At 36.2% G+C, this 24,482-nt stretch overlaps 1 protein-coding gene across 50 annotated transcripts in view; it reads left to right on the top strand.

Moving 5' to 3' along the window:
• BGAL17 (beta-galactosidase 17) overlaps positions 1–24,482 on the top strand; it is a 107,239-nt gene that overhangs the window by 65,343 nt on the left and 17,414 nt on the right. For 34 of the 50 annotated variants that reach the window (XR_016055287.1, XR_016055312.1, XR_016055285.1 and 31 more), the window contains 2 exons: positions 5,103–5,248; positions 5,425–5,490. Coding sequence is in view for 12 of the 50 variants with exons in the window: in XM_088866380.1 (XP_088722506.1) it covers positions 5,103–5,248; positions 5,425–5,490 (212 nt within the window). In the remaining 38 variants the exon portion in view is untranslated. The remainder of the gene's footprint in view (positions 1–5,102; positions 5,249–5,424; positions 5,491–24,482) is intronic. The other 16 variants (XR_016055288.1, XR_016055286.1, XR_016055290.1 and 13 more) reach the window with 1 other exon arrangement.

Raw genomic sequence — 24,482 nt, 5'->3', positions numbered from 1 at the left:
TTTCAAAACCTTGGGTTTGTTTCGAAATGAAACTTAAAACGAGGGTGTACAAAGATATTTTCTTAAGAATAAGTTCTAGGTGATGGTGATGTTCGTCCCAATGATAAATCTTTCCAAGTAAAATACTTTTGAGAAAATGAATTTAATAGGAATGTATTGAAGATTAGGAAGTCCCATTGAATAGTTAGAATACAAGGAGGCCATCATTAACATAATAAGTAAGAGCAAGAGAGAAAGAGATTTCATGAAAGGAAGAAAATAAAGAAACAACAATTAAGTTTGGATATGCAAGAGACAGAAAAGTAGTGAAGATTTTGGACTAGATTTCGAGAACCAAGAAGGCAAATAACGGTTAGAGTGCTTTTTTTTCTTGAAGAGAAAAAAATATGTTATGAAGAAAAATGTTATAGATTTTAAACGAGATTTGGGGTTATTTATGTTGCGGTATCTGGCCTTTAAGCCTTGAGTGCATGCATAAACTATGATTATGGTAATACTGTACTCCAGTTGAAGTTTGTGGTCCATGTGGGACCAGATAGGCTGCCTTGGTGTGCCCTTTGACTCACCCGTATTTGGTCATTTAGGCTCGGGAGTTGAGTCGAAAATCCTTTAGCTCTAGGTATAAAGCACAACCATAGAGGATTTGTAGGGTTAGCCCTTGTTAAAGTCGGAGAGATGCCCGGGGTGGATTAGCTAGGAGGATGTCAGTGTCTTGTGTGCAATTGGTGGCTTGTAAGGGAAGGGTTTAAATTCTCAACTTTACCATCAAACGACATCTATGTATTATAGCTTCATCTATGGGAGGCGACCCAATGGGGCAAGACATGTGCATGTGCGGAAGAGATGCCCCCTGCACCATTGCGATGGTGTGCACATGGGGACATGGCTTGTCCTTAGGGCGAAGCCTGTAATACCACAAAATAGACTTGTGTTCTCTCCATCTATTGGTTAGCTTTGATGAACCAAGTATGAGCTCCTGTTAGGCACCTTGACTATAGACATTTTTCTTTTTACTGGGCTGCTCAGGTTTTGGGTATCCGCCTAGGTGCTCTCCTAAGCACTAAGCAGCCTGGACCCCTCCCGACGGACTAGGTGCTGCCTACCTTGTTTTAAAGCACTGGTTTCAGCTAGGTTTTGTTGCCTCTCTACCTTAGGTTTGTGATTTCGGCCAACCAATGGCAACAATAAGAAGTCAAGATAGGGGTATACATATCGATCCAATTCGTGATAAACAAGATCCAGAGATAAGGGATCTAAGTTGAGAAGTTCAAGAACTTACAAGGCGGTTTGTAGGAATCGATCGTGGGCAAGATGAAGTTTTGTCTGTCCAAAATGATGTTGAGTACAACCCCTTGCATTATCGTGCTCCGCATGATGAGTATAGTGAAGAGTAATATGTTGAAGGTATTGCTGGCACTGAAAATCCATAAAGCATATTCCTAATTTTGAAGGGAAGTCACAGTCTGACGACTTCACAAACTGGTTAAACAAAGTAGAGAGGGTCCTTGATTACAAGGATGTGCTAGAGAATAAAAATGGTTAAAATTATTACAATTAAATTGAAGAAACATTCTTTGGTATGGGGAACAACTGAGAGCAAGGCGAGAAAGAATTAGAAAACCTAAAATTGTGTCATGTGAGAAGGTGAGGAATAAGATGAAGGAAAAATATCTCCCTAAATGTTAGTTACAATCATTATATCAAAAGATGCATGTGTTGCGCTAAGGAGATAGGTCGGTAGATGAATATACAGATGAGTTTCACCTTTGGACTGCCCTTAGTGATGCGATTGAGCTGGAGGAGTAGTCCATTGCCAAATATGTGAAGGGATTGTGCCAATCAATTCAGAAAATGATTGTTTTGCAATGGTATTGTACCCTTGATGTGGTCTATAACCTTGCAAAGACAGTTGAAACTAAGCAGAAATGATCCTCGAATAGGTGGGGTGGGTGCGAATAATGAGGGAACTAGGGCAGCAGCATGTGGTGGTGATTTTGGAAGAAAAGACAGTGTGATGGATGCTAGTTCGACATCTCCCACTGCTGGAACGACCAACCAGCAAGGTGCCTGCGCCAAAAAGAGGTTGTTTCAGGAGTCAGGCGATCTGAAAGGGGTATTTGTGGCAACATCAAGTGCTACAAGTGTTTGGGAATTGGGCATGTCTCATCACAACATCCAAATCGCCAGTTCGTTGACCTTTCTGAGGAGTTTTTTTGATGAGGACAACATGCACTCTTTTGAATCCGATCCCAACAATGATGAGTCGGTTGATGAAGAGGACCCTGAAGTGACATTTAGTGATCATTGGGAGGCTTTGGTGATTCGATGCAGCATGATTACACCCCAAGTAATAAATGAGGAACTGAGAATGGACTTTCTTCCCCAAATCCTTGATGATCCATGTGATTTCATGGGTGATGCAATCTTTGACAAGAGATCTTTTGATGGAGATGTTCATCCTGTCTTTGATAGTGATCCCATCTTTAATGATGGTCCTATCTTGGATGATGCTTGGTGGGTGACATCATCTATGGAGAGCGACAAAGTGAAGATGAGGAAGATCAAGGAGGTGACGGTGGTAGTAAGGATATTGTTTCTCTTGATGTCTTGCCCAAATATGGGGTATCATGTGAGGCACGGCCCTAGGGTTAGGTGATATTTTTCTATGAGCTTTTTGCTTGTGAGTTCAATATAGAAGGTGGCCATTGAATGATTAATTATGTGATTCCTGATGTTAGTGATCAACTTCAGCCCTTTGTTTTGTTTTGAGTGGAGAACCCATAAATTTAATTACTGTGTGCGAGTTGAAGGAAATCATAGGGACAACGTACCATTAATCTTTCGCTGTTTCAAAATTTGTGGTCTAATATTCTCTTATGCACCCAGGACCAAGTTTATTGTACTTATGTAAGCATGGCGGTTCGCCAATTCCCAATGGACCAAGACATGGTTGATTTTATGTCCATGGGAGGTGCAATAAATGGCAAGCCTTGATCTCAAGTCTTGTTAATGTGGGATATTTGATGCTGGTTTATCTACGCAAATATAGGCATCCTGTGGGCAAATACAACAAGTTGAATAACAGGAAGATCAAATCATTTTAGGTACTGAAGAAGCTGAGGAGTAATGCCTATAAGATTGACCTTCCAGCTTAGGTTGAGACCTCGAATGTGTTTAATATTGTTGAGCTTTTTTTAGTATTGCAGATCGAAAGGCGAACTCAACTTGAGATCATGTTATTCTCAACTAGAGGAGAATGATGCATTGGACAGTCCTTAGACTAGTCAAGACAGTTCTCATTGGCCTTTTGACAAAATCAATTGATCATCTGACAATCCCCTTATGATGATCCACATTCCAAGATCACAAAGACATTTAGGAGGGGAAGGCGGACTTTCTGAAGGTGTTTATTTTTAGTTTGTTGCTGACCTTTTATGTTTTAATTTGAGTGAAGGGACTTATGGGGTATTCTTATAATGTTTTAACTTAAGTAGGGTAGTTTTGGTCGTTGTTTATTTTAATGTAATAAAAGGACCTAGTGTATTAAGGTTTCTAGCACTTTTTGGGCATGAACAGTAATAAGAAGGTGTATACACGAGGCCATATATACGGTTTTGGAGTCTCTTTTTTGTGCAAGGAAAGCCAGATCCACTCAAATCTAACCTGTTTTTGCCTCTTTTCTCTATTTTCCAGCATCAGATTTTCAAATATTTGAAGTTAAATTCTCTTAGCACGTTCTTAAGGGACTTGAGGGGTTGTGTACCCCTAAAACCTTTGCCTCTTTCAAGGGGAAAATGATGAAATAGCTCTGCTCATCGGCATTTTTTCTGGCTATAAGTTGGGTGTCAAGTTGCAAGTGGATGCAACCGCATAGGTGCATCACGTAAACACCTCTACATTGGCCAATGAGGTGCAGCCAGGGACCACATTGTTTTGATGTGGCTGCATTATGCATTGCACACCCGCATTTGATAACCATCTTGTGAAGCTTACGACCTCAGTTTCTGTGTATCTTAGAGCATTAAACCAATATATCATCCCTAAAATGGATATGGATGATGCAAGGCCACATGGAAGAGGTGTCCCCTTGACAGATAATCTTCCACAGGAAGCTCTTGTGAGAATATACCCCTTTCGAAGGGTTGTACAAGTTGCATAAAACCCAGGAGTTTTCTTTCATACAAGAAGCATTTCCGAATTTTTCACTTATCTGCAATCCACTATTTTTGCATAGCACATACTTCTGACATGTCTCACCAGCTCGTGGAGATGATATACTGATTAATATATTAAATTATTTTCTTTTATTATTTTGAATTTTTTTTTTTTTTGGAGATGTACTGATTAACATAGTGAATTAATTTTCTTTTATTTTGTTCATTGGTTGAATTATTGTTCTAGTGTGATATGCTTTTGCAGAGAAATAATGCCAAGAGAACATGCAACTTCCATAGTCTGTGATGATATCAGAACCTTAAATTTGTACATTAATCATAGTTAGCTTTCTCAATGTGTTTCTTCTGTGGCTGCCACTTGTTACATTAAACTCTTCCTTGTTACTTATGTTGGTATTAAATGTAGGAAATTGGTTTAGTTGCACTGGCGATGCTATAGCAAAAGTTCCGTGTTATGATAATTTATTTACTGAAAGGAGGTATAATAATCATACTTGGATAATAGGAATCAACCACAGCCTTTGGCATCATCAGATAAAATTGGACGGTGCAAGATGCGTCAATACTGACAGGGTGTCAGCACATCCTGTGCTGTCCATTTTTATTGGATGTCACAAAAGGCCGTGGCTGAATGCACCTGCAAACGTGTCAAAACCCCACCCATGGATATGTGCTTCACATGTAGATGCTACATTGGTAAAGACATTACTAACAGACCTGTGAAAAGCTATATATGAGTATACTGTCGCAACTCAGATGAAAAGAAATACTTGTGACCAATTGTTATGTCATTTTGGGTCCCAATGAAGCTCACCATTTTCTGGAAGTAATTATTGCAATTTTAATTGTCATCATTGACTTCTATCGACTAATCAAGAGGATAGATTAATGCTGAAGATAGATTTCTTTGTAACTCTCATTTTGCAGTGAAGTTATCCAAAGGACCAGGAGTCTTTGAAGGCCATCTTTCAATTGACTCATCAGATGAAGTTAAAGATACATTTATATCATTGAAAGGTTGGAACAAGGGTGTTCTCTTTGTTAACAACTTTAACATTGGAAGGTTCTGGGTGGTAAATTTTCTTACATTATAACCTATGTGATGTAGCCTGTGAAAGGATTTTTCTTGAAAAATTCTAAAATTGACCTTGCAGTTGTGCAAATTTGCACTAGCAGTTGTGCAAATTTGCACTGTCATAACTTGTCTTTTCACCTACTGATCCGCTGCACAATCTTGTGTGTAATGCAGTCTGTTGGACCCCAATGCACCCTTTATCTTCCTGCTCCACTGCTGCATTATGGAGAAAATGTTGTGGTATGTAAGATTATCTCATGTTTATGAATTTATTCCTTATTCACATTGGATGGTGTTTACCCTCATGCCCAATTACATCTGCTTTGAGCAATTCACTAGATTCAATTGTTTTCTGAACATAATATCAGGAACTTTATGAGTCATATGCATATGTTCATGTTCAAGCTAATACCACTTATCATGATTGGCTTGATAATAAACATGCTAGTGGAAATCCTTAATCTCTTTGACAACGGAAAATTAAGACTGGCAAAAGAAGTTGCATTAGTGGAGTTCGCGATCCTGGTGCCAATCCTTACGTTATTTGTCCTCCAGATTGCAACGTTTGGCTTATCACTAGGTTTTTGGATTACAAGAATCATTATGCCCATGCAAGTATTTTCCCAGTCAGAAACTACTGGAAGTGGAAATTGATGGCAAGGGAAATCAAATAACTAAAGTGATAGGCAGAGAAAAAACTATAAGTGATTCACAAAACCGATCTATACATTATTTGCCCTCCAGTTTGCAACATTGTTATTATCATAGGTTTTGAAAAGACCAATCATTATGTCCACATATTGACTCACTGGAAACTTCTGGAAGTGAAAAGTGGTAGAAAGGGAAACATAGATGAAGTAAATAGCGGAGAGGAGGAAAACATGATGTTCGGACAAACTTCGAGAAATTATGTTGTTGTATATTAGGATATGCTAGAGACCCTCTTTTCTAAGCTTTAGATTATACAATATGGCATGCCTTTAGTTTCCTTTATGTTGTTTTATATTAGGATGCTAGAGACTTATTTTCTAAGCTTTAGACTATACAATATGGCATGCCTTTAGTTTCCTTTGCAATTACATGCATGGATACCAATAACAATAAATTAATTAAATGTATAAACATGCAAATCCAGCTGACCAAGCTATGCATATCCTGGTTGACTAAGCTATTCAACTAGATTTTGAGAATAAAAAAAATACCAGAGGAATGGAAAAGAAGTACGTGGGTACCTATTTACCAGAGAAAAAGAGACATGCAGAATTATACGAATTGAGGTATCAAACTTAAGAGCCACACTATGAAGCCGTAGGAGAGTGTGATTTAACAATGACTGCAATATGAAACATATGTATTATAAATCAGTTCGGTTTTATGCCTGGGAGGTCAACAATTGAGACTATGTTTTTACTTGGGCAATTGATTAAGAAGTTCAGGGAGAAGAGAAAGGACCTCAACGTGGTATTTATTGATTTGAAAAAGCATGCAATAGTGTACTTAGAGAGTTATTTTGGTGTACCTAGAGAGTTATTTTCGTGGGTATTAGAAAAGAAATGAGTCTCAGGAGGATACATTAACATGGTCAGAGATATATATGCGGGAGTGCTAACTAGTGTGAGGACAACTAGTGGAGACAAGTGAATTTTAGTGACAATAGGACTATATCAAGGGTTAGCTTTGATCTCATATCTTTTTGTTTTGTTTATGGATGAGTTAGCTAGGCATCTGCAAGATGAGGGACCATGGTGTATTTTGTTTGTGGATGACATAGCTTAGATTGATGAGACTAGAGATGGTGTCAACGTAAAGTTAGGACTTTGGCAAGATTCTTTAGAATCAAAAGGTTTTAAAAGTAGTTGGACTAAGACGGTTTATATGGTATGTAAGGTTAGTAACAATATGAGTTGAAACGAGGAACTAGTTAAGATTGATGGCCAAGAAATATCGCAAAAGGAGATTATTTTCAATATTTTGGGTCTATTATCCATGAGAATGGAGAGATTGAGGAAGATGTCATGTACAGAATTGGACCTGTGTGGATGAAGTGAATATGTGCTTTCGAAGTCTTATGTGATCTTCACATACTAATGAAATTGAAGGGGAAGTTCTATAGGACGGCTACGAGACCAGCAATGCTTTATGGGACGGAATGTTGGGCGATCAAGAAACAATATATGCATACAATAAGTATAGTTGAGATGAGGATGTTGAGATGGGTGAGTGGCAAGACAAGAATGGACAAAAGACTTAGGGTGGCTCCAATAGGTGATAGATGAGAGAAAGAATACTCTTAGGTGGTCTGGGCTCACACCACGTCAACCTAGAACACCACCAGTTAGAAGGGGATTTGGTTTAAGTAGAAAGCCTTAAAAGGCCAAGGTAAAGGCCCAAAAGGATATAGATAGAAGTAGTGAGAAGAGATATGGTGACCTATAGTCTGATTGAGGGTATTGCCCTTGATAAAACAGAATGGTGGAATATGATTTATGTAGTCGATCTCAAGAGTTGGGATAAGGCTCAAATGATGATGACGATGGTGAAACATGCAAACCTGGTACATAGTTAAGGTAATATACGAACATGGGTAGCAATTTACCCATTAGCTTGCTCAACAGTCCCTGTACTCTCACCTCAATGTTACCCGGACTGATGTAGTGGAATCCACAAACATAAGTTTGCCTACCTTGATGGTTTGTTCTTACCATTATCTTGCTAAATAAGTCAGCGAATTGAAACTCAAAAAGATGAAAAGACATATGCCCACAACTATCTCTCTTTGATGATGGTTATAGTCCACTCAAATATTCTTACTGTCTATGTTAAAGACTTTGCTCAGGGCAAGCTGGATAGCACTAGTATCATTAGCATGTAATGGAGGCGGTATGGAAAGTATAGTTATCAGGAATATAGTCAGCCAACAAACTGTTCAAAGGTGAACGTAGAATTTACTATTACAAAATGTTTTTATCATAAAATGTCCTAATATATTCAAAAATGATTTTTAACTATAAATAATTTACGTATTTTAGGAAGGGTATTTTTGTCTTTTAAAAATCCCTCCAAACCTCAATTTCAAAATTAAAAGCACTCCTTTGACATTTTGACTGATACTGAATTTTAAAAGCAATTAAAATTATAAATATGCCTTATTTTCTTAATATAAATAATTTATTATTAATGCAATTTTATTGTCAAAAGTTTTTTAGTAGTAAATTCTAGATTCATTATTAGTGTGGTGTATCCTAGAGTAACCCATATATATATATATATATATATGGAAAAGTTTTAAAAATGCCTATAGGCGAATTGCTACAGTGTTTTGCCCCTCGTCATGGACATGCAATGTCCATGACGGTTTTGCCTAAAAACCGCCACATACTTACGGGAGCCGTGGCGGTCCGTGTATACTTTTTGTGTCAAATTTGCGTGAAAAAAATCCTGTCACAAATATGCTATATCCATGACGGTCTTTAATCCATGTCGTCCGAAGGCATTAGGTAGTGGCTTCATATATATATATATATATATATATATATATAGGAAGGGGCCATCACTTAGTGTGATAGTAAAAGGCTTGTGTAGCTAGCACGGATTCGACTCCTGAGAGCGGCCACTTTGTACATAAGCCAAAGGTTAGGACCATTTCCAGGCCACCCCTCTTGAGACCCTGCTTAGGCAGAACCAGCACCGGGTTACGGCCTTTTTTTTTACATATAGACAAATGGGAAATACTTGATACTCTCATGAACTAGTTTCTACGAGACTACGACATTAGGTACACCCTAAGAACTCCTGAAAACCTATTTAAGAAGATTTGATTGACCTAATATCCTATCAAATCTTGTAAGTTACATTTAGAAAGGGGTGTGAATGGTAAAAATATTTCTTAAATTACCCCTTCTTTATTGCATGATAATGCCATAAATAAGATCATTTTTATCATAAGGAAGAGTATTGATGATATTTTTTACTAAAAGACAGGTTATGTTTGTCATCTAAAGAAGGGAATTTTTGAAATATTTAGTAAAACACAAGGGCAATTGTATTAATAAAGTACCTAGAGTTTCACTCCATAATTACCTTTGTCTTTTAGTGTAAATATCAACAATACTCCTTAATGACAAAAGTGCCCTTACTCATTTAATAACCTTAGAATAAAGAAATGGACAACTAATGTAATATTAATAATACACATCCTTTTCTAAATGTAATATATAGAATTTCATGGGGTATGAGAATGTTATTCATAAACTCTCTGACAACAAATACTAAATACTAAAAACAGTGGATTGTATTCACTGAACCAATACCAGGAGTAAAATAAGAGAAACTGGTAATGAAGACGATGCAGTTAATACACTGCTATATTCTATTATCCTACACTTTGTAGGAAGTACTGTCCTACAGTCTGATAAGACTTAGGGCCAATTATCAAAACTCGTATGTCCCATTTTGTCCCATTATAAATGGTACAAAGATGTGTTTTGGTCGAGACTACTTACTAGAGAAGACGCCGGAGCCGATTATTGGAAGGAACAGTTTATAGCAGAACTTCCTAACTTATTTGCTGAAAAGGTTAGGACAAGTTTAAGAAACAAACATAATGGGAGAATACCATATAACCAATATACCATAGGAGAATTATCTACAGAAATCTGTGTAGAAGGGTTAGATTTATGCATAGATCTCAAGCAAAGAAAATAGCTTGAAAAAGATAGAATGACTGGTAAAAAGGAACTAGGAGACTTTTGGGAACAATTTGGTTATGAGCCCTTAAAAGCAGGGTATTTGACAAGACAAAAGTCTAAAGACAAATTAAGAAACAAGTTCTATAAAAGAAAATCAAATAAACCTTTTAAAAAGAATAAAAGGTCTATCCTTAAGAAGGGAATAAGAGGAAGATTACAGTCTGTTATAACTGTAACAAATTAGGGCACATAAAAAATAAATGCAGGGTCAAGAAGAAAATCAACTCTTTAAATATTGAGGACAGTTTGAAAGAACAACTTTGCCAAATATTTGTAAAAACTGATCTGTTTGAAGAAACATCTGACGAGGAACGCATAATAGGTAACATTGAAGATGAAAACTTGATAGTTTCTAGCACATATGAGGAATCCTTTGAAACAGAGGAAGAAAGTGAGGATAAAATGGATTGTGATTGTAATTACTACAGAGCTATTCTCAATATGAATGGGTTAGAAATAAATGTCCTAACTAATGAGCAAAATCTTATATTAGAAATAATAGATAAAATTGAGGATCAGCAGGCTAAGAAAGAAGCTTTGCATAGGTATATTCAGATGGCCACGGAAAATCCTAAGCCAAAGCCGCTGATTCAAAATCAACAGGAGCCATATAATTTCAAGGATATATTAAATAAGGTTCACCGAAAACCTAATATCTATAAAAAACCTACTATCCAAAACCTTGAGCATGAACTTAATGAAGTCAAACAGGAATTGATAAGTCTTAAAAACAGAGTACAAATGCTTGAATTGGCTAATACCCATCCTCAGAAAAGGGGAGACGATGATTTAAGGAGTGAAAGGTCCTTTGAGGACTTGATAGAAAACCTTCAACCAAAACTTGCAGACCAAATAGATGATCCCCAAGTATCAGGGACAAAGGAAACTAGATCAAATGTTAACACTCTACAAAATTTAACATATATTAATATGGGTGATAGAGTAGTGACCCAAAAATAGTATACTCTGGTAACCACAGTAGTTAGTAAAGAATATAGTTTTCAATCAGTTGCCCTTATCGATTTAGGTGTAGATTTAATTTGCATTAATGAAGGGTTAGTCCCTACAAAATATTTTGATAAAACGACCCAAATATTGAATACTACTTACAGAAGCGGAATGATTATTAAATATAAACTTTCAGAAGCAGCAATATGTAACAATGGATATCATTAATAATGAGTTCTTTAGTTATCTTGAACTCCTGTTTAGTTAGAACATAAATTCCTAGATTCATATCAGATAAAGTAGGAGATGTAGGGGCTTTGGCTTATTGGTTTGAGGACCCTAAAGTTTCTACCCTATAGTAAGGTCTTTGGACCTTTTCCGGGGTAGTTCTAACTCCTTCCAGAATAATATTATTATGTTCTTTTTTATAATCAGTTTGGGCAACTGAGGAATATGAAGCCTTAGCTGGTATTTTAGGGGGCACATCTGCTAGATTAATCCTTGTCCATCTTAAGGGTTTAAAATGTATTTCTACTTCTCCATTGGAATAGTCAATTATTTGTTCTACCTTTTTTATTTTCAACTGGCTGAGGAGGAACCTCTTCCTGCAGGTTCCACCTTTCAGGTAGTCTAATCTCATTCCAAGAGATAGTTTTAGGAACTATCAGGATGGATTTGTCAACATTTGTTTGGAAAAAGGCTGTATGTCCTTTTTCATCTATCCTTTTTGCATCAGGACAAACAGTTATCATGGCTTTATAACAAATCCTGTATACAATAACTAGATTCTGTGAACCAGTTTCCATATTAAATCCTTGGGTTTTAAGACTTAAAGTCAAAACCTTCAGGATATTTTTATCAGTTAGTGAGACTGAGAAATTAGGTAAGCAGTTAAAATATATTGGCCCGTCACTCAAGCTGGACTGGACTCAACGATTCCTAATAAGGAGTCTGCAAACCTTTTATGCCTGCAATCTCTTAGGCATAAGAAGACTGAATTATTGAGACCCGTCCTTACTAATGGTTTGATACCCACTTGTATTAATCCTATATGAATATAGTGATGTTTTTTCTTATGTGTTTGTTTAGCATATGTTTTGATAATAACTCAAACCTAGTCAGAGTCTCATTCACGGGTATTGTTTTTTCCACAGTTTTTAAGACATAATCGATCTTAAAACTAAAAGTACCTTTGTGATATACATCTTTAATTGTACCTTTGGTATATTGCAATTGTTTAATCGTTTTTCAATATCTTCGATAATTACCTCAACACTATTATTAACCCGCAACGCAACAAATTAGTAGAAGATGATGATGATGTGGTACAACTAGAGGCATGAGACAAAGATCTCAAAACATTTGTCATTTGGATAGTAGCTACTTCTTAACTCAGCCTTGTAACAAGTCAGCAGGAAGACAAGTCAACAGGACACAACCCCTACCTTGCCTCTTCTGAGCCTTACTGGTTTTTAGGCTCTCTGCGACTTTGTCTCTGAGACTTTGTCACTTAACTTCCTTAAGCTAAGTTACTATACCAAACAACTCTAACTTCCCTTGATCTTTGGCTCTGATACCAAAATAAACCCAAACTTAAATAAGCACAAACTAAATGCAAACACATGGCATACATAGAAATAAAAAAAACTTACATAACAAGGAAGAGTGAACCGTAGAAGATATAACATAGACAATAATTGGTGACACAGTACCAGATATAACATAGACAATAACTGGTGACACACTACCAGATATAACATAGACAATAACTGGTGACACACTACCAGATATACAGGACACTTTTCAAAGAGAGAGCAAGAGAAAGAGAAAGTAGAGGACTCAGAGAGAAAGAATAGAGAACTCAGAGAGAGAGGGAAGCTAAGGGGTAAGCTGCGAGGTTCCTTCATGGGAGGGTTTTCATGCCTTTTATAGGCCTTAGATGCCTCGGGTGTCGATGGACTTCAAACCCTATTAAGTTCACCAAAGGTGTCGGTGGACTTCAAACCCTACTAAGTCCACAGATTCTCCACTGTACTTTCACGTGATAGTTGCTACAGTAGATTATTTGGTCAGCTACCTGGCCATGTCTTATACCTTTTTTGGGACACGTGTCCTGGATATTTTGGACTCGGCCCATCCCATTATTTACTCGTACGGTCTATTCCTACGGATGAGAAAAAGGTGACATTTCTCTGTTTGGCCCTTCATCATCGTATTCTTTTACTGATCCGACTGAGGTAGACATATCTTTTGTTTCTTCTGCCATTAGGTTATTAGAAGCTGTGTTTTTAGCTCTTGTTTCGACAATTTAGAGTTTTGCTTTGGTAAATCTGCTCCATATTTACAAGATCATTTTGTGATTCTTTTGCTTCAGGACTAAGTTCCTTGGTTTCAAGATCATCGGGTTTTGGGACTCTTTTAGGAGTTAGTTTATTTGGTTTAGGAGAAATATTTTCCGTTGCAATTCTGGGATATAATCCCATGTATCATTGCTATCATCTGAGATCTCATAAGACCATTTCATATATTGACAGTACCGTTTTTGGAGAATGTTAATAAATTCCAAAATCCATTTCGTCGTCCAGTAGCTACAACAGTCTTTTTGTTAGGTACCGCAGTAAGTCTTTGGTTAGGTATTGGAGCAACATTACCTAGCTGGACCGAACACGAACATGATCACTAAGTAACTCGCAATATCTTACTCAACTGGTTCACTTCACCAGTTCTATTGCCTAGTATAGCCCCCAATTCAGGGTGCATATGGTCTTTAAGATATATGGCAGCAATTTCAGATGATGTTTTAGTCTAATGATCATTCTCTATTATAATAAGAGAGATATTATATGTTTCTATAAATGGTGAATTTTGGGGGCTATAAGCCTTTTGAGTATCTTGGGGACTACTAAGTCCTTAAAGGAGTATTTGGGTAAGATATTACTATTTCTTTATTTGGAGTCCTAGATAAGGACGAAGGTCTTGTTTCTTTGGGTACTATTTCCCTTGAGGCTCCAATTTCAGCCAAGGTCTTCTTTCCTTTATTAGCCCTGCAAAAATTCTCTAATGAAAAAATCAGTTAGAGAATTTTAATATTCATTAATATGTTCTATTTCAAAATCGAAAGCGGGGAGTATAGCTTGTTATCTAGCAAATATCTGCTTGGATGCCAAGTTTTTAACATCTTTTATTAAAATCTCTTTGACTGACTTACAGTCTGTTCTAATAAGAAATTTTTTGTTTAATACATCACTTTCGAATTTAGCGACGCAATGGTCTATGGCTAGCATTTCCTTGTTTACAGTAGAGTAGTTTTGCTGTGCTGGCTTCCAGACCAATGAGGTGTATCGAACCAATTGCTCCTTATTTTGTCCTAGCATTCTTTTTTTTTGGACACCACCAAGACCTACCTCAGAAGCATCTGTTTCAATTATCTTATATGCTTCTGGTTGAGGTATGGCCAAACACGACAAATCTTTGGCTTTTAATTTTAATTTCCTGACTGCCAGAGTGTGTTCCTGTGTCCATTCAGGAGGATTTTTTCTTAACCTTTCATATAAGGGTATACTATCAAGGGCTAAATTTTTATAAAAATCATCAATATAATTCAGGCTCCCTAAGAATCTTTGCAATTGAGTTTTATCTTTAATTTGATCAGGAAACTTGCTAGCAAATTCAATAGCCTTTTCAATTGGAACAATATTTCCCTAATATATATTGTGACTGAGAAATCTTACCTTGGTTTGAAAGGGTGTAATTTTCTTCACGGACAAAACTAATCCTGCATCCTTAAATAACTTTTAAGAAAATGTTAAGGTGTTTCCAGTGCTGCTCTATTGTTTCGGAGAATATTAACAATATATACAATGGAAAAATGCGTATATGGATAGAAAATGCTATTCATAAACTTTTAGAAGCAGAATGATTATTAAATACCAGGAGTATGCACTGGATTGAAGCAGAATGATTATTAAATGATTATTGAATACGATCCACTGGATTGAAGTAGAATGATTATTAAATATAAACTTTCAGAAGAAGCAATATGTAACAACGGAAAGTGTTTTATAATGTCATTCATTATGGTTAAAAATTTATGTCAACCAATAATACTTGGAACACCCTTTCTAAATATGTTGTATCCTATCATAAAACTCGACGAAATAGGAATTGAAGAAAAAATAGATGGATATAAGCTTAACTTCAAATTTATTGATAAACCTAAAATCCATGACGTAAACCTTATTAAAAATCGAATAGAAGACAAAGAAAAGTTTTTGTTATCACTGAAACAAGACATTAACTACAAAAGTATTGAGGAAAAATTAAAAAATCCAAAGCATGAAAAGGAAATAAGCAATTTCCAAAGAAAATTAAAACAGGAAGTATGCTCTGAAACCGAGGAACTTTGTCCTGAAGCAAAGGAATCACAAAATGATCTCGTAAAATATGGGGCAGATTTACAAAAGCAAAACCCTAAATTGTCTAAACAAGAGCTAAAAAGACAGCTTCTAATAACCTAACGGCAGAAGAAACAAAAGATAAGTCTACCTCAATCGGATCAGTAAAAGAGTACAATGATGAAGGGCCAAAGAAAAAAGTGTCGCCTTTTTCTCATCCGTAGGAATAGACCGTACGAGTAAATAATGGGATGGACCAAGTCCAAAATATCCAGGACACGTGTCCCAAAAAAGGTATAAGACATGGCCAGGTGGCCTACCAGAATAATCTACTGTAGCAACTATCACGTGAAAGTACAGTGGAGAATCTGTGGACTTAATAGGGTTTGAAGTCCACCGACACCTTTGGCGGACTTAATAGGGTTTGAAGTCCATCGACACCCGAGGCATCCAAGGCTTATAAAAGGCATGAAAACCGTCCCATGAAGGCACCTCGCTGCTTACCCCTTATCTTCCCTCTCTCTCTGAGTTCTCTATTCTCTCTCTGAGTCCTCTACTTCTCTTTCTCTCGCTCTCTCTTTGAAAAGTGTCCTGTATATCTGGTAGTGTCACCAGTTATTATCTATGTTATATTTGGTAGTGTGTCACCAGTTATTGTTTACAATCCGTCTTCTACAGTTCACTCTTCCTTGTTATGTAAGTTTTTTTTATTTCTATGTATGTCATGTGTTTGTGTTTAGTTTTTGCTTATTTAAGTTTGGGTTTATTTTGGTATCAGTGCCAAAGATCAAGGGAAGTTAGACTTGTTTGGTATAGTAACTTAGCTTAAGGAAGCTAAGTGACAAAGTCTCAGAGACAAAGTCGCAGAGAGCCTAGAAACCTGTAAGGCTCAGAAGAGGCAAGGTAGGGGCTATGTCCTGTTGACTCGTCTTTCTGCTGACTTGTTACAAGGCTGAATTAAGAAGTAGCTACTATCTAAATGACAAATGTTTTGAGATCTTTGTCTCATGCCTCTAGTTGTACCACATCATCATCATCTTCTACTAATTTGTTGCGGGTTAATGATAGTGCTGAGGTAATTATCGAAGATATTGAAAAACGATTGGAATATACCACAGGTACAATTAAAGATGTATATCATAAAGGTACTTTTAGTTTTAAGATCGATTATGTCATAAAAAAAAAACCGTGGAAAAAATCTCTGACTAGGTTTGAGTTATTATCAAAACATATGCTAAACGAAGTCATAAAGAAAAAACATAGCTATATTCATATAGGATTAATACAAGTGGGTATCAAACCATTAGTAAGGACGGGACTGAATAATTCAGTCTTCTTATGCCTAAGAGATTGCAGGCATAAAAGGTTTGTAGATTCCTTATTAGGACTCGTTGAGTCCAGCTTGAGTGACGGGCCAATATATTTTAACTGCTTTCCAAATTTCTCAGTCTCACTAACTGATAAAAATATCTTGAAGGTTTTGACCTTAAGTCTTAAAACCCAAGGATTTAATATGGAAACTGGTTCATAGAATCTATCTATTATATATAGGATTTGTTATAGAGCCTTGCTAATTATCTGTCCTGATGCAAAAAGGACAGATGAAAAGGACATACAGTCTTTTGCAGACAAATATTGAGAAATCCAACTTGATGGTTCCTAGAACTATTTCTTAGAATGAGATTAGGCTACCTGAAAGGCGGAACATGCAAGAGGAGGTTCTTCCTCAGCCTCTTGAAAATAAAGAGGGAGAACAAATAATTGAATATTCTAATGGAGAAGTACAAATATATTTTAACCCCTTAAGACGGACAAGGATTAATCTAGCAGATATGCCCCTTAAGATACCGGCTAGAGCTTCATATTCCTCAGTTGCCCATACTGATTATAAAAAAGAACATAATAATATTATTCTGGAAGGAGTTAGAACTACCCCTAGAACAGGTCCAAAGACCTTACTATAGGGTAGAAATTTAGGGTCCTCAAACTAGGAACCCACAGCCGCTACATCTCCTACTTTCTCTGATATGAATCTAGGAATTTATGTTCTAACTAAAGAAGAGTTTAGAATAAATAAAGAACTCATTATTAATGATTTCCATTCAGAACACAATAAGGCAATAAAAAATTGGTTTATAAAAAAGTTTGATGAAAAATCTAGAAGGGAAATTCATAAACAACACTACGACTTGATGAAAGAAAAAATAAGCTTTTTCAAATGGTTGGAATATTATTGCGAAAAAATAAACATAAAAATTCTTGAATATGAAAGGCAGATATATACTCTTGATAAGCATATCAATCTTTTAGTACTAAAGGAGTAATAGTAGTACAATCCATCCATCCAGCAGATGAATCTCTGGATGTCAAAGGGATTAAAGCATGTCCTTATAAATATGAATCCAAGAAGCTGGATGTTCCCCTTATAGTAGAGTGTATAAACCATCTAATGAAACAAAATAAATATACAAATATTTACCTGAGATCATTAGGTAATCAAACAACCCGAATAGAAAACTTGATTAAAAAAGAAGGATCAAGTAAAGACGGGGAAAATACCCTAAAAATAGAAAAACCAGAGTCTAATAAGACTGCTGTGATGTTTAAACCGCCTCCAGAATTATCAAAAACCTTTTAATTGAATCCTGTATCAAATGAATTCTTGCATGAACTCACCAAAAGGGTGTCTAGATTAACCTTAAACGAAAATAATCTAAATACCCTAGCGAAAGAAACCTTTAACTAATTTGAGGAAGAAATTACAACTTTCCACAATTTAAATAGTATTGCCTATGGGACTAAACCAACCCCAACTACCTCCACTAAAGCCTATTATCCTAGGCCCTCCCCTGTGGATCTCCAATTTGAGGATACCTTGGGAAATAATAACGCTGAATATAGTGGTAGGACGATAGTTGAATGGAACATAGATCGAATGTCCGAATATCAGATAATAAACCTTATGAAATACATGACCATGTATGCAATGGCCTATAAAAACCATTGTAACCGAGATCCGGAAATTACTAAAGCCTTAATAACCGGATTTACTGGTCAACAAAGAGGTTGGTGGGATTTTTTTTTTAGATGAGACAATAAGACAACAAATACTAAATGCTAAAAAACAGAGAATTGTATGCACTGAACCAACACCAGGAGTAAAACAAAAGGTACATGAAGATGATGCGGTTAATATATTGCTCTATACTATTACCCTACACTTTGTAGGAAGTACTGTTCTGCAGTCTGATAAGACTAAGGACCAATTATCAAAACTCAGATGTCCCACTTTGTCCATATGGTACAAAGATGTGTTTTGGTCGAGGCTACTTATTAGAGAAGACACCGGAGCCGATTATTGGAAGGAACAGTTTATAGCAGGACTTCCTAACTTATTTACTGAAAAGTTTAGGACAAGATTAAGAAACAAACATAATAGAATAATACCATATAGCCAATATACCCTAGGAGAATTATTTGCAGAAATATGTGCAGAAGGGTTAGCTCTATGCACAGATCTCAAGCTAAGAAAACAACTTGAAAAAGATAGAATGACTGGTAAAAAGGAACTAGGAGACTTCTGTGAACAATTTGGGCATGAGCCCATAAAAGCAGGGTATCTGACAAGACAAAAGTCTGAAGACAAATTAAGAAACAAATTCTATAAAAGAAAATCAAATAAACCTTTTAAAAAGAATAAAAGGTCTAGGTTTCCTAAAGAAGGGAATAAGAGGAAGATTCCAGTCTGTTATAAGGGTGGCAAATTAGGGCACTTCAAAAATAAATGCAGGGTCAAGAAGAAAATCAACTCTTTAGATATTGAGGACAGTTTGAAAGAACAACTTTGCCAAATATTTCGAAAAAATGATTTGTTTGGAGAAACATATGACGAGGAACCCATAATAGGTAACATTGAAGATGAAAACTTCATAGTTTCTAGCACAGATGAGGAATCTTTTGAAAGAGGAAGAAAATGAGGATAAAATGGATTGTGATTGTAATTACTATAAAGCTATTCTCAATATGAATGGGTTAGGAATAAATGTCCTAACAAATGAGCAAAATCTTATATTAGAAATAATAGATAAAATGGAGGATCAACAGGCTAAAAAAGAAGCTTGCATAGATATATCCAGATGGCCATGGAAAATCCTAAGCCAAAGCCTCTGATTCAAAACCAACAGGAGCCATATAATTTCAATGATATATTAAGTAGGGTTCACCAAAAACCTAATATCTATAAGAAACCTACTATCCAAGACCTTAAGCATGAACTCGATGAAGTACAAATGTTTGAATTGGCTAATATCCATCCTCAAAAAGGGGGAGAGGATGATTTAAGGAGTGAAAATTCCTTTGAGGACTTGATAGAAAACCTTCAACGAGAGCTTCCAGACCATTGGAATATACCAAACATTGAAATATCATACCTCTAGTACTTCATCATCATCATATATATATATATATATATATATATATATATATAGTAATATCTTAAAAATGCCTATAGGCGATTTTAAATAGTTTTTCACCCTGCCACGAACTTGCTGTGTTTGTGGCGGTTTATTGAACGGAGCCACAATGGATGGCACGTGGTCCGTGGAGGTTTCTACGTATTTTTTGACAGCCACGGACATGCTATGTTTGTGACGGGGTACCGTCGCCATGGACAAACTCTGTTCGTAGGGATCCTCGTCGTCCAAAAGTCTATGGGCAAACACACTATTAATTTTCGCCCGTAGGCATTGCGTTGTTGCTTCCATATATATATATATATATATATATATATATATATATATATATATATATATATATATATATATATATAGGGATTGTATATAAGACCATTTACCTTTGATACAAGGTGGTCACAATTACTTACAACCATTGGATGTGAAATTTGATAGGTTGGATGTGTTACAAAGTTTAAAAGATTTTTTTTTGAAGTTTGAGTTGGGTTAATAGAATAATTGCAGCCGCCCAGTTTCACATCCAATGGTCAAGATTAATGTGACCACCTTGTACTAAAAACAAATGGTCTCACTCTCTCTCTCTCTCTCTCTCTCTCTCTCTCTATATATATATATATATATGGGAGTGGATTCTCTCAGCCCACGAGATGACTGCTACAGTGTCAGCCAATGGCCCAGATTCAATCTAGGCTGATCTGACGATTACAATCTCGTTTCGTATTTGAATCTTTATTTCTTTTCTACGAATCCAAATCACTTGAAATTTTAGGTATTCATTCTTCTCATCAAGGAGCACCTAATAAAAATATAAAAAAAAAAAATTCATAAAATATAAATTGACCAAAATACCTCTGAAATATTTCGGGAGTATTTTGGTCAATTTATATTTTACGAATTAGTTTTTTTACATTTTTATTAAATTCTTCTTTTTTTTTGAAGAATAGACGCTCTAAATTTCAAGTGATTTGGATTTGTAGAAAAAAATGAAAATTGAAACATGAAATAAGGTTGTGACCGTCAGATCGGCCCAGATTCAATTTGGGCCATTGGTTGACACTGTAGCTATCAGCCCATGACTTGACAGGATCTTTTCCCTATATATATATATATATATATATATAGATAAGGGATATTCTAGGATATACCATACTAATGGTGAACTTAGAGTTTACTATTCCAAAATGTTTTGGCCTTATATGTTCAAAAATACCATACTAATGGTGGAATTAGTTTTTATAGGGATTCTAGGTTTTTTTTTCTTTTTTTTTTATTTACTTCATAAGTGTTATTCACACGTACTATGCACGAATACTGTTCATGAGTACTGTTGACAGGGTGAAATTGTCATTATGAAATTTATGTTTAAGTTAGGATATATAGGTGTCATTTTAATCATTGTATGAAAATGTAGTATATTTGAACATTGAATTACAATATTTGAGAGGTGTGGGAGCGTTGAGGGTCAATTTCACATGATCTTTAGAAATTGAAAGAGAGAAATGCTTAGGCTTTTGGAACCCCTAGCTAGGTGTATGGAGAAGAAAATCTAGTTTCTTTGAATTATAATTTTGTTTAGCTTTGTTTCTTACTGATTTTACTATTCCTTCAAAGTTCCCTACATCAAATTGCTATCAGCGCTTGCGATCTACACGGAAAAGTATTGTAGCATTGCCTGGAGTTACTTTAGCATCAATGTTTTGGTGCCCTAGGTCAACAACAAAGCGGGGAAGTTATAGTGGGGTCTAGGGTTTGCGGATTTTTATTAAAGTTTTGCTAAAACAACCTAGATCTTGCTGATTTCAGCAGTTTTTTTGTTGATTATTTTCCTAAGGTTTGTGATTTTGGCGAATTCATGACAACGAGACGGGGGCCGTAGAAGGGGGATTAATGTAGATCCACTCCGTGATCCCATAAATGAACTTGAAAGACAAATGCAGTAGCTGGCACATAGGGGTGAGAATTTTTCTGATCAGGTCCGGATCCACCCTGATCCAGATCCAAATCTTAATACTATACATCGGATCTGGATCCGAATCCGAATCCTTATCTGATTGGATCCTTAATATCCAGATCTGGATCAGAATCCAAAATTATATATAGTATCCGAATCCAGATTTACTTCCATACATGAAGCATAATTTTCAAAGAATAAAGGAATAATTGACTCACTATGTGGTTTTGACTTCTCGCTGCCTTTCGCTTTTTGGAGCTCTTTTGCAGCGCTGGACTACCATCAAACTCCATTAGAAGCCGATAGATCAGAAACAAGAGAGAGTTTAGCTGAAAGCCTAAAATCTAGACGGTAAACTGTGTGTACACGAAACCCTTATATTTGCACACTCTGTGAAGTTGAGGCGGTTAAACCCTAGTTTGAAGACTGCCGAATAATGATAGATGTGTGAAGCTCGAGCTGCAAATTCAAACCTTTGGGCAGGGTTGGCATGACGCCTCTGCCTTTTCTCTCTCTACCTCATCCCTTGCATCTTCTTTCTCATGTTCGTCTCTCTCCTCATCTTCTCTCTCTTCATCACCTTCCTCTTCTCTTTCCTCATTTTGGTCTTCTCCCTCTTGTTCATCATCTTCTGTTGTTTCTCTCTCTAGATCCTCCTCTTCATCCTCCTCTTCTTCTTCTTCATACTCCTCTTCTTCTTGATGATATTGGCTGTGGCGAGAATGGAGAGATCGATGGCCATGGCCATTGGTTGTTGAGAGAGAAGGGTTTCATAGAGGAAGTTTGGGGCGATGGAAGGGAGGGAAGGACAAGGAGGAGGATTGGAAATTGAAGGGGTAGTAAGGGTTTGGTTGGTACTTCGCATCATTTTGGGGGGTCATCTGTGTATGTGTGTGAGAGAGAGATAGGATTCCACACGAGAGAGAGAGAGTGACTGGTTGAAGGATTTGATTCATTTGAAGAAAACTTCATGGATTTGTTTTCAGAAGAGAGAGAAAGAAGGGGGAGAGGGTTAATGGACTTGATGAAAAATCTATGGATTTGTTTCTTTTGAGAGAGAGAGAGAGGAAAGCAATATTAAGCAAGGCCATGGATTCAAAAACAGAGAAATTCCTCAGCCGAGAGAGAAAATATTGGGGTAGCAAAAGTCATAATTGATGTGGTATAGAATCTAGGGTGTTCTTATAGCAAAACCAAAATGAGAATACAAGTCGAAATTTTCAATAAGCGGTCATTGCTTAAACAAGCAAGAAAAACAGTTGCAGCCACTCAAATCAAAAGTAAGAACACTTTAAGATATGAATACCACTTACAAATGAATTTTTAACAGTCCCCTTATGGGGCACAATACATATCTTTGCCCACAAAACAAAACTAAGTCACAAAGTATGACATTTTTACAAGAAATGAGCTTGTGCTCTTATATAACCAAATCCCATAACATAAACACTTGGAACAAAATTTACAGAACTTTTCTAGACTTTGTAACAGTGAGTTGAGTGCCAATATAAGGTGGGGAAGCCAATGGATTCGAGTCCTTATGCTCAGGTCACAATCGGACCTTTTGAGGACTTAGTATTATCCCAAGATGAGTGCAAGAGTGGTTTTATAATCACAAGGTGATCAATTCAAATTGGAAGCTTGAAACACTTTTAAAATAATAAATAAGGCCCAATGAGAGAAATTAAAATGATGGATATCAGTTTGCAAAAAAGAACGAGAGAGATCGTACTCAAAACGAGTCAAATTTGAAGAAACTACTCCATATGGTCCACCGGTTCACCAAAGTTTTTCTCAATGTAAAAAGAGGAACTCCAACTGAACAAATGGACTTTTAAAAAGGGTATTAATTCTCTGAACTTGAATATTAATAAAGATGACTCAAGAAAATTTGGATGGAAAGAATCTATGAGAAACTAGACATGATTTATAAAGCAATGATGGTATTGAACTCATGATCAAGGTTATGGGACACACCATATATCTCTAACTTAAAGATGTTTCAAAAGTAATGAACAAGGAAACTTAAACTTTTGTAAACATGAATTAACACAAGTTTAGATCATGAGGAAATGAAGCAATGAATGAAAGACACAAAAACATGATACCTTGATGGTGACATATGATGGACTTGACCTTGTGGAAGGAAGGGTCTCCATTAAAGGTCATCTTCTAACCAAAAACATGAAGCCAAAGGGGCTGAACGTGGAGGCTTGGTTTTGATCTCTTTTATCTCTCTTTGATTCAATAAAAGTGTTTTCTTAGTGTTTGAATTTGGGCCTTAAGTGTATTTATATGAATTGTATAAGTTATGAATTGATCATGACCCTTGATGTATTTCATCAATGGCACATGAGAGACTAATTATTTTAGCCATTCATCCCCATCTAACCACTAGGATGAAGGATGAGATTTAAGCACCTTATCACCTCATAAACCCTAAATCAAAGCCACATTACCCTTTTGTCCTTGTCCCCATATATTAATTCCAGTCAAATCCAAAAGGGCTTTACATAAAGACCGTTGAGTTTTAAGTAAATCTAAGTGTAGAGAATGCTCAACGGTAAGGACATTTTGGTAAAAGGTGTCAATCACATTGGTGGGTTATGACACCACCAATAGAATTAACTCAACCCACACCCTTTACTTGCACCTTACACAATTCACATGGGTCACACCAATAGGGCACATCCACATGGAATGTTTGCATGGCATATAT

This window comes from Amborella trichopoda, chromosome 5 (assembly GCF_054954075.1).
Source record: "Amborella trichopoda isolate Santa Cruz 75 chromosome 5, AtrichopodaSantaCruz75HAP2 v2.0, whole genome shotgun sequence".
Taxonomy (NCBI): Eukaryota; Viridiplantae; Streptophyta; class Magnoliopsida; order Amborellales; family Amborellaceae; genus Amborella; species Amborella trichopoda.
This window is presented reverse-complemented; position numbering and strand designations above follow the sequence as displayed.